Below are 14,249 nucleotides of genomic sequence, written 5' to 3' on the forward strand. Positions count from 1 at the left end.
CTCCTCAATTAAAGGTCCCCTATTGGTATTACTTTATGACATTCATTTTCGGCCGAATAAATTTAAAATTTTTTTTAATGCGCCGTTGGCTTAATTTCGAAGAGGAGCGCGCGCCGAAAATTTTTCCAAAAAAAACCAAAGCGCCGTATTTGGTCTGTTTATTTTCTAAAGATGCTTATCACGCAAGAAAATTGGTCAAAATAAGGTCTTTAGGGTGATTAAGGAGAGCTCGGAAAATTATTTTGGTCGACTTTAACAAAAGGTATACAATCTTTCGAAAATTTTCATAGGCATCTGCAACATTTTCGGGTCTATGGTAAATAATTGCAGTATTGATGAAATTGAACTTCAATTTGTTGGACCGGGTTTTCAGATCCGTTCACGCATTTCATGATTGAATTTTTTGGTCAAAACTATTTTCTAAAAATAATTTTGATAAAAAAATTTATTTTTAGAAATGCGTGAAAGGGTTCTGAAAATGCGTGAACGGATCTGAAAATCCGGTCCAACAAATTGAAGTTCAATTTCATCAATACTGCAATTACTTACCATAGACCCGAAAATGTTGCAGATGCCTATGAAAATTTTCGAAAGATTGTCTACCTTTTGTTAAAGTCGACCAAAATAATTTTCCGAGCTCTCCTTAATCACCATAAAGACCTTATTTTGACCAATTTTCTTGCGTGATAAGCACCTTTAGAAAATAAACAGACCAAATACGGCGCTTTGGTTTTTTTTGGAAAAATTTTCGGCGCGCTCCTCATACATACATACAATACATACAGAAAATAACTTTTAAAATGTCGTTGGAGGTACAACATAAACAGCTTTCCTATGATTTATCTCGTAACCAATTCTGATAATTACTTGTTATAGGGAACCTAAGTTTGCATCGAAGAAAAATTTTAAAAAAGTATTTAAAAAACAGACCCGAACTTGAGTTAAGCAAAATGAAACTCTTGTTATAGGGAATCAAAGAAAAAATCCGGTTTGAATTTTTTACGTTTCTGTCTAATTTCGAGATAGTAAAGCGAACTAGTGGGTGTTCCAATTCTGAAAAAAATCGGAAAAGACTTAAACATGTAGTAATTTTTTCGAATCCAATTGATCTTTTTTTTTTACTAGCTTATGAAATTTTAATCTGTTTCCTTGCCTAGCAATACGCACATAAAAAATTAACAAAATAGAAAAAGAAGAAAACGTTTTTTCAGTCTTCTTTTCTCATTAGTGTTGTCGGAAATTTCCGCACAGCAACCGGTAACTCTTTTTACAGTCGTCTTTTTTTAGAGTTGTCGCGACTTGAAAAACGCATACTCAGCATTACATGAAAAGTTAAGCTTACAGTTTCAATTTTTTTCGATGTTATTCCAATTTGTAAATTGCAAGTGGACAATTGTAAGTGACAGTTTTTTCTCCTAATTGCAAATCGGGTCGTCTCGCTTTAGTTACCGTATCCGTTGGTTGCAGTAACTGTGCCTTCAATTATCGCAATTATGTCAAAATCAGAGAAGCCCCGCCTCAAAAATCAATGAACTAATGTCAGGTGAAATGACAACCCAATTTAACAGTTCTTTTTAATCTCGAGATGTATCTTTTAAAAGCATTAATTATTAAATAAATCTTGCAGGTGATAAAGTTTCAGCAATTGAACAAAAACAAATGACTGTGAATTGTTTAGATTTACAGAGCCATTATGATATATTTATGATACAACACTTCAAAACTCTTAGAAAAAATTTATTCTTGAAAAAATGCTTGGTAGGAATTAAAGCTCAGATTTTTTTTAAATTTAGCTGCAATTCCTAGATGAAGCGTCTAAGAAAAATTGATTGCTCTTTATCAATTCTTTCATATTTCTATAGGTAAACTCTTCCACTTTACTTTAAAAAGTTGTGAACTATTTCGATATCTTCAAAAAACTGTTTTAAAAAGGGATTTTTGACCAGTTCTATCTCTCAAACACTTTAATGTAGCTGACGCATTTTAACTAAATACTGCTGGTTTGTTCTTCTTTAATTCAGGGAAGCTTGTTAATTTTATGGACCAAGAAAGTATCTTTTTTTGACAAGTAATTTATCGTTCTTCAATACGAAAGACCCATTTCTGTTTTTGAGCTAAAAGGTTTGTCCTAAATGTATCTGACAGGAATCAAGCTAATTGAATTTGATTTGTGTCGCATGAAATTAGCCGATGTTTGATATCAAATCGCTCTACCGCGGCATCGGGCCAGCGTTTAGACCGCGGGGTTGGACTGATAATTGGGGCTTTTAAAAAGTTATATACCCGTGATTTTAGTTTAAGAACGCTATCAAAACTATGAACATAGTTAGTCATTGACGAAACAAGACTGCTCGTATATCAGGGCGAAGCCCTGAATGTTTCGACTGTTTCTTAATTCAGATCGAACAGTTTTTGGGAAAAAAAATTGAAAACTGGGCCTAGGAAATCGGACAAAAATCAAATTAAACCTGGCCAACAAAAACGGATTATAAGGGATATTAGACGTAATACAAATAAGGGATATTAGACGTAATTGTATGTTTCGCATCTGAAATTTGTTTACTGACTCCAATTAACTTTCTTTCGAGCTTTCTTAAATGCAAATCAACATTTCACAGGCCGCAATTTTATAATTTATGCATATCAAAAATGTTTTATAATATTGAGATTAACGTTTTATAAAACTTGATAAATACATCGATATGCAATGGGATAATATACTATTTGTGTAATTATGAGCAATAAGTTATTGCTTGTTTTAAGCAATAAGTTTTGTTAACCCTTTGCTTTCCGTCTAAAATTCTAGCTTTGTTAAAACAATTTAACGTCTAAATTCCGTTTTATTGGATTCGTCTAATTTGCTTTTTGTCTAATTTCCTAGCCCCCATTGAAAACCTATAAATTTTGGACAATATCAAAGTGTGAAATGTTGAGTTTCACAAAATTAATACGACCGATCCGATTAGCTAGCCTCATGTCAATTTGGAACAATTTTGTTGTGTAAGATAATTCGCCACGCATAAATATTTCGTGTTACGCTCTCAGCAATTTGAATAAATTCTTCAAAGCGCGCATAATTTAGTCCAGAACATGACCATTTTGGCAATTTTCGAACCCTCAGAACTTTACAAAAAATGATCGGAGGCAAAATATCTTTTTAAATTTGAGCTCAAGAAGTCAATATCTTCAATGGGGTATGAAAACATATTGTCAAACACTATTATTTCGATTGGCGAAAATTGATTGAATATAAAAAACCCACGCCGAGCATAAATATTCCGTTTTCTTTGAAACTCGGAACAACAAGAAAACATTTTTCTAGCAGATTATCTTTTGAAGAGCAAAGACGAGTCTGATTGCCTAATTGCTTCCCAAAAAATATATCTTTTGGTACTCTTTTATGCAATTATTGTTCATGAACGCATTTGTAAAATGTTTTTGGGGCGTATTTGGCGCCAATACGCACTAATTTTTTTGGGTTGCAGGAGTTTTTTTAATGTTCAAAAGTCTTAAATAGAAGCTCGAAATTGCCATTTTATTGCATAAATTGCCTACAGTGCCAAAAACTTAGTCAATTAAATCCTTTCTGGATATTATATTTTGAGATATGACTGGATTAAGTTTAGCCGTCAAACACAAAATTTAACCTCATAATTTTACAAGGGTTTCACAAACGATACAAGAATGCTCGTATCAGGGCGAAGCCCTGAATGTTCCGCCGGGCTTTAAGGTTTTGGAGCAGTAATTACATAAACAGCATAAGAAGATTAAATGGAAGAAAATAAATTAAAAAATTTTAATTTCAAAATTTGAAATTTTTTCTGTGAAAATCATCCACCCACACGCCATTTAAAGTACAAAACAATAGTTTTCGCTCCTTGTAACAAATCAATTATGGCAAATAAGCTTCTTTCAATCAATTTGGAACGATTTTGAGACGGACTTACTCTCCGCTTACGCGTTAACAGCGCGAAATATATCGCGCATTAATTGTCCCAAAGTGGCCAAAATGGCAATCTTCAAACCCCCATAACTCTACGAAAAATGATCACAGGTGAAATATCTTTTCAAATTTAAGCTCAGGACAACAATACCTTTTGAATGATAAAAAAAAATTCCGTCAAAAAACGCTAGTTAAAAAGTCGACATTTTTCTGAAGAAAAAAACCCATCCCGAGCACAAACATTCCGTTACTTTTGTCTCGAAAGTCGGAGCAAAAAGTCATCCTTTCAAGCAAAAACTCAAGGATATAAAATTAAAGATTTTGAAGCTTGTTTTGTAACCCCATCTAATGCGAGCAGTTTACAAAATCATTATTTATTGGTCCTTTAATGAGTTTTGACCAAGCGCGGATCTACGAATTTGTCAAGGGTGGGGGTGGATTTTCAAAAGTTCGACGAAATTGATTTTTTGAGCTCTCCCAAACCACTATCAAGACCGTAATTTGACCAAATTTTCTGCGCCGAAGGCAATTTTTTGAAAAAAGGCCAAAAAAACAACGTGTTTTGGGCACATTTTGGAAAATTTCGACCAAAAAATTGCGTTTTTTCGGCGCGCGTTTCCCTCCTCAAAATTTATATAGATTGGCGCCAAAGGCGCTTTTAGAAAATTTTTAAGATCATTCCGCCAAAAATCTCAAAATAGCACAAAGGGGACCCTTTGGGTCGCAGGGGGTCGAATCCCTGAGAGGAAAAGCGTCCATCCGACCCACCCCCTCTCCTAAATCCGCTACTGCTTTTGACCAATATTTCAATTCAAGAGAGATGCATTTGTGCGCAAACGGATTTCGACTGGAAAAAAACTGTCATGTTTGAATAGTGTTTCTCCTGAAAAAAAAATGCCTCTGAGCCATTTTATCAATTTTCAATGACCGCAAATATATGGCAGCGCTGTTCGATTCGATCTTTGAAATGGATGCTCTCGAATGTCGTAAACTTAATAAATTTGTTCTCAATTTACTTTTGATGTTTCGCCATTTGATATCTTTGTCTAATTAGGGGCCACCGCCGAGCAAAGGGATTTAATATCCGTCTTCACGCTTCTAATTTATAGAATTTCCATCTTAGATTTTCTTTTTTTAATCTAGAAAGAGGACGTATTTTCAGGGCTAATAAACAGCTACAAACCGCTAAATAGTTTCATGAAAGAAAAACACTACTTTTAATTAAGGTTAGGCTGAGACTCCCTTTGATCCTTACAATGCTCAGATCATTGGAAATATGAAGTAACTTTGTAGTCGAGGTGATTTTGTCTTGTTAAAATCAAGAAGCATATATTTAATAATTGATAGCAAAACTTCCATAAATTTTCAAAGTTTAACAATTGCATCTAAAATAAAACGGAACTGTTCTTATGGTGATTTTGTCAGAAAAAAAAGTTAATTTAAGGGTTTTCGAAAAATCATATGCAGCGCATGATTAGTAATTTTCTATACTAAGCATATGTTTACTTGTATTGTTGCGCAAACATTTTTATAGTGGGCAACCCGGGCATTGTAAGTGACAAAGAGCGAGATTTCATTCCAACACTGCCAATTTCCCCAAAGGTGCTGAGAAAAAAACCAACTGAAAGTTTTCGATTTTTATAGTGGAAACTCGATGAAATTTTTTTTTACAAGGTTAATGTAATTATAACAATCAAAAAAGGTATAACTCCTTATCACTTCCTTTCAGCAAACACTTCAGTCAAAACAGCAGGGGAAAATTTACAAACTAGGTAGCAAATTATTTGCTGAGCAAGATACTATGCCCGTCTTTATGGCATCTACCTTCAGGCTGGAAGCTTCGCCTGGTCATTTTAAATTAAACGATCTAGCTGAGATTACAAGGCTATCGCTGCTTGAGTCAAGTACGGACATCCAATTTGAGTTCAACAAGACTGCTCGTATCAGTTCAAAGCCCTGATTGTTCCGACCTCCCTTTAATTGGTCTGGAAGAGTTTTTGTTGAATTAAATATTCGAAAAACTACAAAATTTAGATTGATAGTTTCAAAAAATTAGGGTTGCAATTTGAGTCGTGTATGGCATCTAAAAAACCATTTAGCTCCCTCAGTTCAATTTGGAATGATTTTGTAATGCGGGATAAAAAAAACAAGAAGTTCCTACATTTGCATGGGGAAGAGAGAAGAAAGTTGCCTGGTTGGAGTTGATAACTCTTGAAAAGGCAGATCCGAGATAAGAAGCCGGATTAAAACAATTTGCTTGCGCAATTATTTAGCCGAAGAGAATGACTTGAAAAAAGGATCAAGGAAAGAGCAATTGACGAACGTAGCAAAGTTCTGGGATTGCGGGAAAGTTGAGAACTTCGAGAAAATTTAGCCCAGCGAGCAGTTAAATGAGTAGAGTTTTATTTTAGAGATATTGTAAGTATATAGACCACATCATAGCCCTGTAAAGTGTATTTATTCTATCGCGATTGACAAGTAAACCTAATATTTGGCACAAGTATGGAGGAATTATTAATAGAGTGAGAAAGACTGAGAAAATCAAATTAAGCCGGAAGATCAAATCATGTTTTTGACCGTATTTGGCTCATTTAATCTGATCATTTTTGGTGTTTTGGACAGTCATGACATTTTTTCATGCTTTTCTCCGGTATCAATGGGAGAAGTTATACAGCCAACAAGGGCGAGACACCATAATTCATACAAAATTTTTAGTACCAGGTATAAAGAGCGAGCTATTAAAGACTATTAGGAGCGCTCAAATGATCTCTAATCAACTATAGAATGACATTTCTACCGTTGTTTTGACAAAACAAGTCACCGCCTAAGTACCACGTTAAGGCTATATTTATAGCTCAGCTAAGTGGTATTGGTCAAAAAGTAGGCAGATATGAACTAAAAAAAGTTTCACCCGAGTCAAAGTTTCAAGTTGAATCTAAAATAGACAAAAAACGTGCAATTCTTCCCCCCTCGCCTTTTTACCCCCACCCGCTCACTTAACATGGCCAATTTTACGGTCTAACTATTGGGCTTACAATAATTTCTACTGCCCGGGTCGAGGTGCCCGATTTATGTTTCGACTTTCTCGACCAAAATTCGGTTTTTCGACTTTCTCGACTGTCTCGGCCGACATTTTCTTAAAACTTTATTTGTCCGACCCCGCATAGATATATTTCGACTTTCTCGGCCAAAAATGGGTACGTCTCGACTGTCTCGACTTTCTCGACAAACCGAAAATCTTCTCGCTTTACTTCATTTGGAAGCAAACTAAAAACTTTCTCGATCCAATTTGGTTAATAAATTATGGCGTTTTAAGAGCGGGGACATACAACATACCCCCATCCTGTGTTTAGGTCTCGATGTGTGTTGCAGAACCTGTCCAGATGAACAGCTGTGTAGCTCAGTGTCTTCTCCCACCTGTCGGGGTCAAGGACACTCTCGAAAGTGGACAAGTAGTTGACCAGTTTGCTCACGTCTATTCCCGCAGACAATGAGAGGGTCTTCCACACCACACGTGGGATATAGAACATAATTCCCTGGACTGAAAACAGAAAAAAAAATGGTTTGCGTTTGGTTAGCAAAAAAAATCAAATTTTTGGAAAAAGTTAGTTTATAATTTGGTTTGCAAAAGAATAAACAAATTTTCGGAAAAAAAATTGGTTTGCATTAGGTTTGCAAAAAAAATTTTTTTTTGGAAAAAATAATTTGTAATTTGGCTGGCACAAAAAATAAAGAAAAAATACAAGGAACGAAATCTCTCTTTTTGTACTTTATATGGCGTGTGGGGGGATGATTTTCATAAAAAATTTCAAATTTAAGAAAAAAAAATTTAGTTTTATTTTATTTCATTTAATTTCTTAAATGTTATTACTGCTGCTCCATAAACCTTAAAGGCAGTCGGATTATTCAGGGCTTCGCCCTGATACGAGCAGTCTTGTTACTTTTTAATTAATAATTGTTTGTTAGTTTTTTACAAATTTAATCAATTATATTTCTAAATTATACGACTTGTCAATTTTTTTCTCGAACCTTTACTAAGACTAACTGGATATTATTTAGAAATAACTGTTTGTTAATTTTAAAAAAATTAATCAATTTGTTGTTCCGACTTTTGATACGAAAGTAACGGAACATTTGTGCTCGGGGAGGATTTTTTTTCTTCAGACAAATTTCGACTTTTTAACTGCCCATTTTGACGGAATTTTTTTATATCATTCAAATGGTATTGTTGTCTTGAGCTTAAGTTTGAAAAACTTTTTTTACCTGTGATCATTTTTCGTTGAGTTATGGGGGTTTAAAGATTGCTATTTTGGCCAATTTGGGACAATTAACGCGCGATATCTTTCGCTCTATTAACGCGTAAGCGGAGAGTTAATCCGTCTTAGAAATCGTTCCAAATTGGTTGAAAGAAGATTATTTGCCATAATTGATTTGTTACAAGCAAGGAGCGAAATCTATTGTTTTGTACTTTATGTGGCGTGTGGGGGGATGATTTTCATATAACATTTTCAAATTTTAGAAAAACAGTTTTTCATTTTATTTATTTCATTTAATTTTTTTATGTTGTTTATGTATTTACTGCTCCATAAACCTTAAAAGGCAGTCGGACATTTCAGGGCTTCGCCCTGATACGAGCAGTCTTGTTTGTTGAAATTTTTTTTCCAATTGTTTTTTCTCAAACCTTTACTTTGGTGACTCACTTGATATCAGAAGTGGGATCCACTGGTAGTATTTTATCTCGTTGTGCACGCGGGACTTGGCGAACTTGACTTCCCGGTCCATGGGGGAGTAGTAGGTATTCGAGATCCAGCAGATGTTGTTCGTGTACTCCACCCACGCACGCGAGAAGTGTGCGGGACACCAGCAGTTGATCGGCTCTCCTGACAACAACAAAGACAACACATTTATCAATGGAACTTTGAGTCGCACTGTAAAAAGGGATAAAGTTAACAGAGAATCGTAATGGAGAATCGCTATAACCTCTACACGCTGCTTAGTAGCGACATTGAAGCAACATTTATCAATCCACAATTTTACAAAAATTGCATTACGTCATGAAAAAAGTTGTACATAGTGGAGTGCGCAGAAATTTTTCGAGAGAACGCCGGTTTTTCGAAAAAAAAATTTGAAATTTTTATCTACTTCTTTTAGGCTGACCAATTTGATTTTCCGAGCTCTCCGAAAATACTATAAGAACCCTATTTTGTCAAAAATTTTCTGTGTCGCAGGCAAATGTTTGAAAAAAAAAATTAGGTTGAAAATGACGTTTTGAGCACTTTTCAAAATAATTGCTCAATAAATGGGACTTTTTTTGGGCGCGCGCTCCTCCCTCAAGTTGATTTATGTTGGCGCGGAAAGCGTCTTTGGAAAAGCTTTGAGGCTGAACAGCCAAAAATGGATGTCGTAATGTTATAACAAAACGGGTACCCTTTGGAAAAAATGTGGCAACCAGAATTGAAGGGGGGGAGGGGGTCGCCTAAATCCCTTCCTCGCACGCTACTGGCCAAACATCATCCCTGGTCGATGAAGCTGCTCTTAAAAACGATAAGTTATCAAAATTATGAGTGTAGGTTGCCTATAACGAAGCACCGAAATTAAATGGATGTTCTATACAGTCTGTTTGAAATTGTTGGCTGAATGAAAACATTCATTCATTTTGCTCTAGCTTTAGGTGCAGTCAATAATTGATTTCACAAAAGTCGTTTTCAAATTGATAAAACTCATTATCGGAAACATTTTCCGGTTACATTTGACCTTAATTAATCTCTGCATAATGACAATAACCTTCGATAATATTATAATAAGTTATTGTTTGACTACCGTTTGAGTTTTGCGTGATTAATTTGTAAGCATTTGGAAACATCACGTTTTTGTCAATTGAGCCCTAATTCTTTACCATTTTATATTCGTGGGTCTTCGCAATATAACTCCACTATTCCAATAAAAAACCGTAGAATCTTCTAAGTTTCGACTTGAAGTCTATGATCGGAATTGATGTCTTTGCAACTTGCTTACAACGTGCTTACAATTTATTTATTTTTAGTCAATTTGATCAGGTTCATACAATTTTCTTCTCCCAGTGCGATCTTTTTTGAGTAATATTTTATTCACAGTTTTATCCGCACCAGAGTTTCATGGATGAAAGATGATTATAATGGGAAAATGTAGTCTACAAAGTGGTCTTTATAATCCATTATTGTCATTATAATCGATTATTTTTGTGAATTATAGTCTTTAAATTTTTTGCAAATTATTTGCAAAGTTTTCAACAGTCTGTGCTTCTGGTGTTTTTTTAGTTTTTTAGTTTTCCACGAGCAATCATCGGAAAGTGTAGAGTGATATACCATATTCAAGCCCTTTCAGCCCAGATTCGAAAGACAATTTCCAAGCTCAAAAACTTTTCTCAGTATCGAGAAAAACATGTTTGAAATTTTTTTATTGATGTAATTTCGAGCAAATAAGATGAACGAGCAGGCTACAAATAGCTTATTTGTGTAAAGTTTATTAACAAGTAAATTTTTTTTTTTAATTTTTGCTATTTTGAGAATCAAAACCATTGAGAGATTTTTAAAAATTAAAACCGGTTTTTGCAAAAAAAATCGAAAAAACTTGTTTTTTTTTTGAACGTTTTTTTTTTCGTTTTTGTAATGATTTTTCCAACTGGCCTATTTTTTATGACTGTTGTAAATTTTAGTAAAACCTTTTTCATATTTTTAAAATTTTTAAGACTGGTCAAAACAATCTGTGCTACTTGCACAGTAACCGGCTGCCCTATTTTTTATATAACATGCGTGTTCAATCCCTCCTGCGAGTACTATTCACCCAACTTTCCCTCTCCGCGTTTAGACACCCCTCAGACTCCAAATAGCGCCCTTACCTGGATATTTGGAAGTGGGCTATGGCATTGAAGCGCGGCGAGGGAGTTGTAAGCGTGGGGTTGGGGGACGTGGGCTACAGCAGCATCAGGTGATTTTTGTTGCAACTTTCAAATGCCTGGGTTTTTTTTATGATTCAGATTTTTTTTGGATCAGTTGAGGGCTTAATCCACAGACCTACATAGTCCCTGTTGTGCGCGCATACTAATATACGACTATGTTAGCTTGTTCGAATTGAAGCTAGTCTAAGTAAGGTAATTGCTATATACTTTGCTGATCGTTTTATGCTGAAAAATTAATGCAAATTAGTTACACCTGGCGAAATATATCCCGCGCTAAAAAACTGGTTTAAATTGAATTGAAGGAAGCTGCTCGGTCGAACATTTTTCATATACAACTGAAATTTTAACACTTAAAACTGGACATTAACAGCCTAAAACCAATTAAAAGGTAGTCGGAATTTTCGACTTTACCTCGATACGAGCAATCTTGTTCTATTGTAGCATCAACTGTAAATCTTGTTCTTTTTTCGTAATTATTATATTTCCATGTAAATCTATTTTTTTGTGCAATAAGGATCATTTTCATTAAAAGCTACTGCTAAGGAATTCGCAAAGAGATCGCGGTGGTTTTGCAAACTTTTTTGAAAGTACTTTCAGTTAAAACAGTATAACTTTTTGACCTCTGTCAAAAAATTATGAAAACCTTGTTTTGCCAAATCAAAATACACTTTACAAAGAAATCTCAAAAAGAGCATCTGGTAGTTCTCGTTGAGCTTTTCCATTGAAATTTGCGCTTACACCTTAAATTTTTTGAATATCGGCTTGGTCACGCGATTGAAAAAATTTAAGTGCAGATAAACTTATATGGGTGTCATGATGTCATAAAGTGGTAAAACGTGATTGGGAAAAACTTAGAAAAGTACCAGGCCAGCAAAATCATCAAAACAAAAGACAAACAATCAAACAAACACAACTAACTACTAATAAAATTTCTTTTTAAAAATATTTAGAAACGATTTGATTAATCATATTATTAAAATTATAGTGCCTGCTATTTCTTTTTGAGCGTTTATACTGAATTAGGTTGAAGTTTCTACCCGCATTGACAAACTTGTGAATAAAATCGATTTAAATCAGTTTTTATACTGACAAAATACTGTCTAGAAAACGGTTTACAAAAGCCAATATACATACGTAAATTGATATAGAATGAAACAAATGGATTTTTCGATGGAAAAAAGTGATGATTTTTTTAACATAAAAATGGATTTGAAGGGTTTTCGCAATGTAGTGAAAATCTTTAAAATCTCAACAAAACTCATTTAACTCAAATATTTTTTTTGCTTCTAAGCTTAAGCAAAATTGTGTAGCCAAGAAAATCTTTGTCTGGATCTATATAGAGCAAAAAAAGCTCGAGGAGTGTTTTAAACCGCAAACTAGAAAAAATGATAATGTTCTGTAAAAACTGACCAAACAAAAAATTGGTAAAAAACCGGTTTAACTCGAGTTTAATTTTACTAAAAATCGTAGGAAAACAAAACAAAAAAAGTAAACAAAAAAGGATTTCAATCAATTTAGATTTTATTGAAAATGATTTTTCAGCTATATTTTGTATCAAACTATTTTGATTCAAATCGATAAATTTTAGGTTTCTGCTAGAATATAAGTTTAAAATCGATTGCAATCCATTTCTTGATTACTTATCAGGAAGGGTATAATAGAATACTTGAACCTTTTTTGAACACTTGTGGCGCCAAACTTTTTCAATTATACCGAAAAGGAGATCCGTTTTTAGTGATCAGGTGGAAACAAAATCATTCAGATGAGCAGAACAATAAACAAAAATTTTTAATGATTGATACACTGATATGTAACACATTTTCGTCGAATTCTGTTTTCAAACCAGTATTTGTTTTGTTTTTTTTTGCAGAACGGCGGAAGATTTAATTTTTCATATACAATTCAAAGCCAAGTTCAACTTCCTCTCTAAAAAATCATCAAAATATGATTATCTATACATTGGTAAAAAAAGATTGCATAAGCGAAGGGTGATAAAACCAAGAAAATGCTGCGAAGGGTGATAAACGAAGAAAATGCTGTTAGTTGCTGTACTACTGTAGCTACAGTTATTTTTTAAAAATTTTCTTACAAGGATTTTTTGTTTGAGATTGATATTAAAGATGTGAGCATAGAATTTAGCCTGATTTTTCTTTTGCATTACAATACTGAATGATAAATTGTTACATTAGAATATGATCTTCGCTTGTCTTTTTCTTTTTTCTTTATGCTGTTTGTTGTTCCAACTTTCGAATAAAGAACGGAATATATATGCCCGGGTGACTTTTTTATTTAGAACGATTTTAGATAAGTTCACTAAATCAATTCAAATTGATTATTTTTTAAAATTTTTTGCTACTGCAATTCGACTGCAATCCATTTCTTATCCATTCATGATCATTAGTGGCACCAAATTTTTGCAATTATACCGAAAATGAGAGACGTTTTTCATACATCAGGTGAAAAAAAAATCATTCAGATGAGCAGAACAATAAACAAATTTTATTTAAGATTGATACACGGATATGTCTCACATTTTCGTTGAATTCTGATTTAAATCCACTATTTGACTTGTTTTGTTTGCAGAGCGATGGAAGCATAACGATGGCTGTGTATTATCAGACTGCCCTGCCTGTGGGCATCGATCCGGAAATTTTGTGATTGCCAAACGAGTATGCTTGCACATGGCTTGGGTGCGGTTTTGCTGCTGGAATAATATTTTGATAGTTTGTTTCAGTACGCTAATTATTTACGGGTGGCAAATTATTTGCATTTATATTTGTTCTAATTTAAATTGAGTCAAGCTAATTGTTCTTATTACTTCCATAAACGACTCAAATTTTAAAAAAATTGATTTTATAAGCCTAAAATTTGTGGTTTGTCAGTATTTCATTTAAGAAAAACATTTCGAGACCCATTAATTGGCAGTCGGAATATTCAAGTCTTTGCCCGATACGAGCAATTTTTGTATATTGTCGAAGCAATATAAACAACAGATAACCTAAATCCCAAATAAATCGAGAACTGAAAATTGAGTGTTTAGTTCTGGAAAGTTAAGAGACAAAACTTGCAAAAAAATCTGTAAACTACTATTCTGGATCATCGGCCAATTGGACCTAAGCCAAGCCCTTTATCATACTAGGATTTTTGGGTGTTTTCTGTGTTATACAGCCCAAATCAATTATCAAAGTATTAATTGAGCTTCTGTTTTCATTAAAACGCTGAGAACCTTTTTCGCTGGTATCAATTTCAACCAATCAAACTCGAGCAAAATGATCAAACTTTCAAAATAGCAAAAAGAAAACATTTTGGGCTGTATAACAGAAAAAACATACTTTGTCTTTTATCGAAATAAGGATTACAGGCGATTTA

At 33.9% G+C, this 14,249-nt stretch overlaps 1 protein-coding gene across 2 annotated transcripts in view; it reads right to left on the minus strand.

Annotated features, from left to right (window-relative positions):
- LOC134839453 (innexin unc-9-like) overlaps window positions 1-14,249 on the minus strand; it is a 38,076-nt gene that overhangs the window by 7,992 nt on the left and 15,835 nt on the right. For both annotated transcript variants that reach the window (XM_063855002.1, XM_063855003.1), the window contains exons 3-4: window positions 8,644-8,823; window positions 7,280-7,484 (exon numbers count right to left, since the gene is read on the minus strand). In XM_063855002.1, coding sequence (XP_063711072.1) covers window positions 7,280-7,484; window positions 8,644-8,823 — 385 coding nt within the window. The remainder of the gene's footprint in view (window positions 1-7,279; window positions 7,485-8,643; window positions 8,824-14,249) is intronic.

This window comes from Symsagittifera roscoffensis, chromosome 2 (genome assembly GCF_963678635.1).
Source record: "Symsagittifera roscoffensis chromosome 2, txSymRosc1.1, whole genome shotgun sequence".
Taxonomy (NCBI): Eukaryota; Metazoa; Xenacoelomorpha; order Acoela; family Convolutidae; genus Symsagittifera; species Symsagittifera roscoffensis.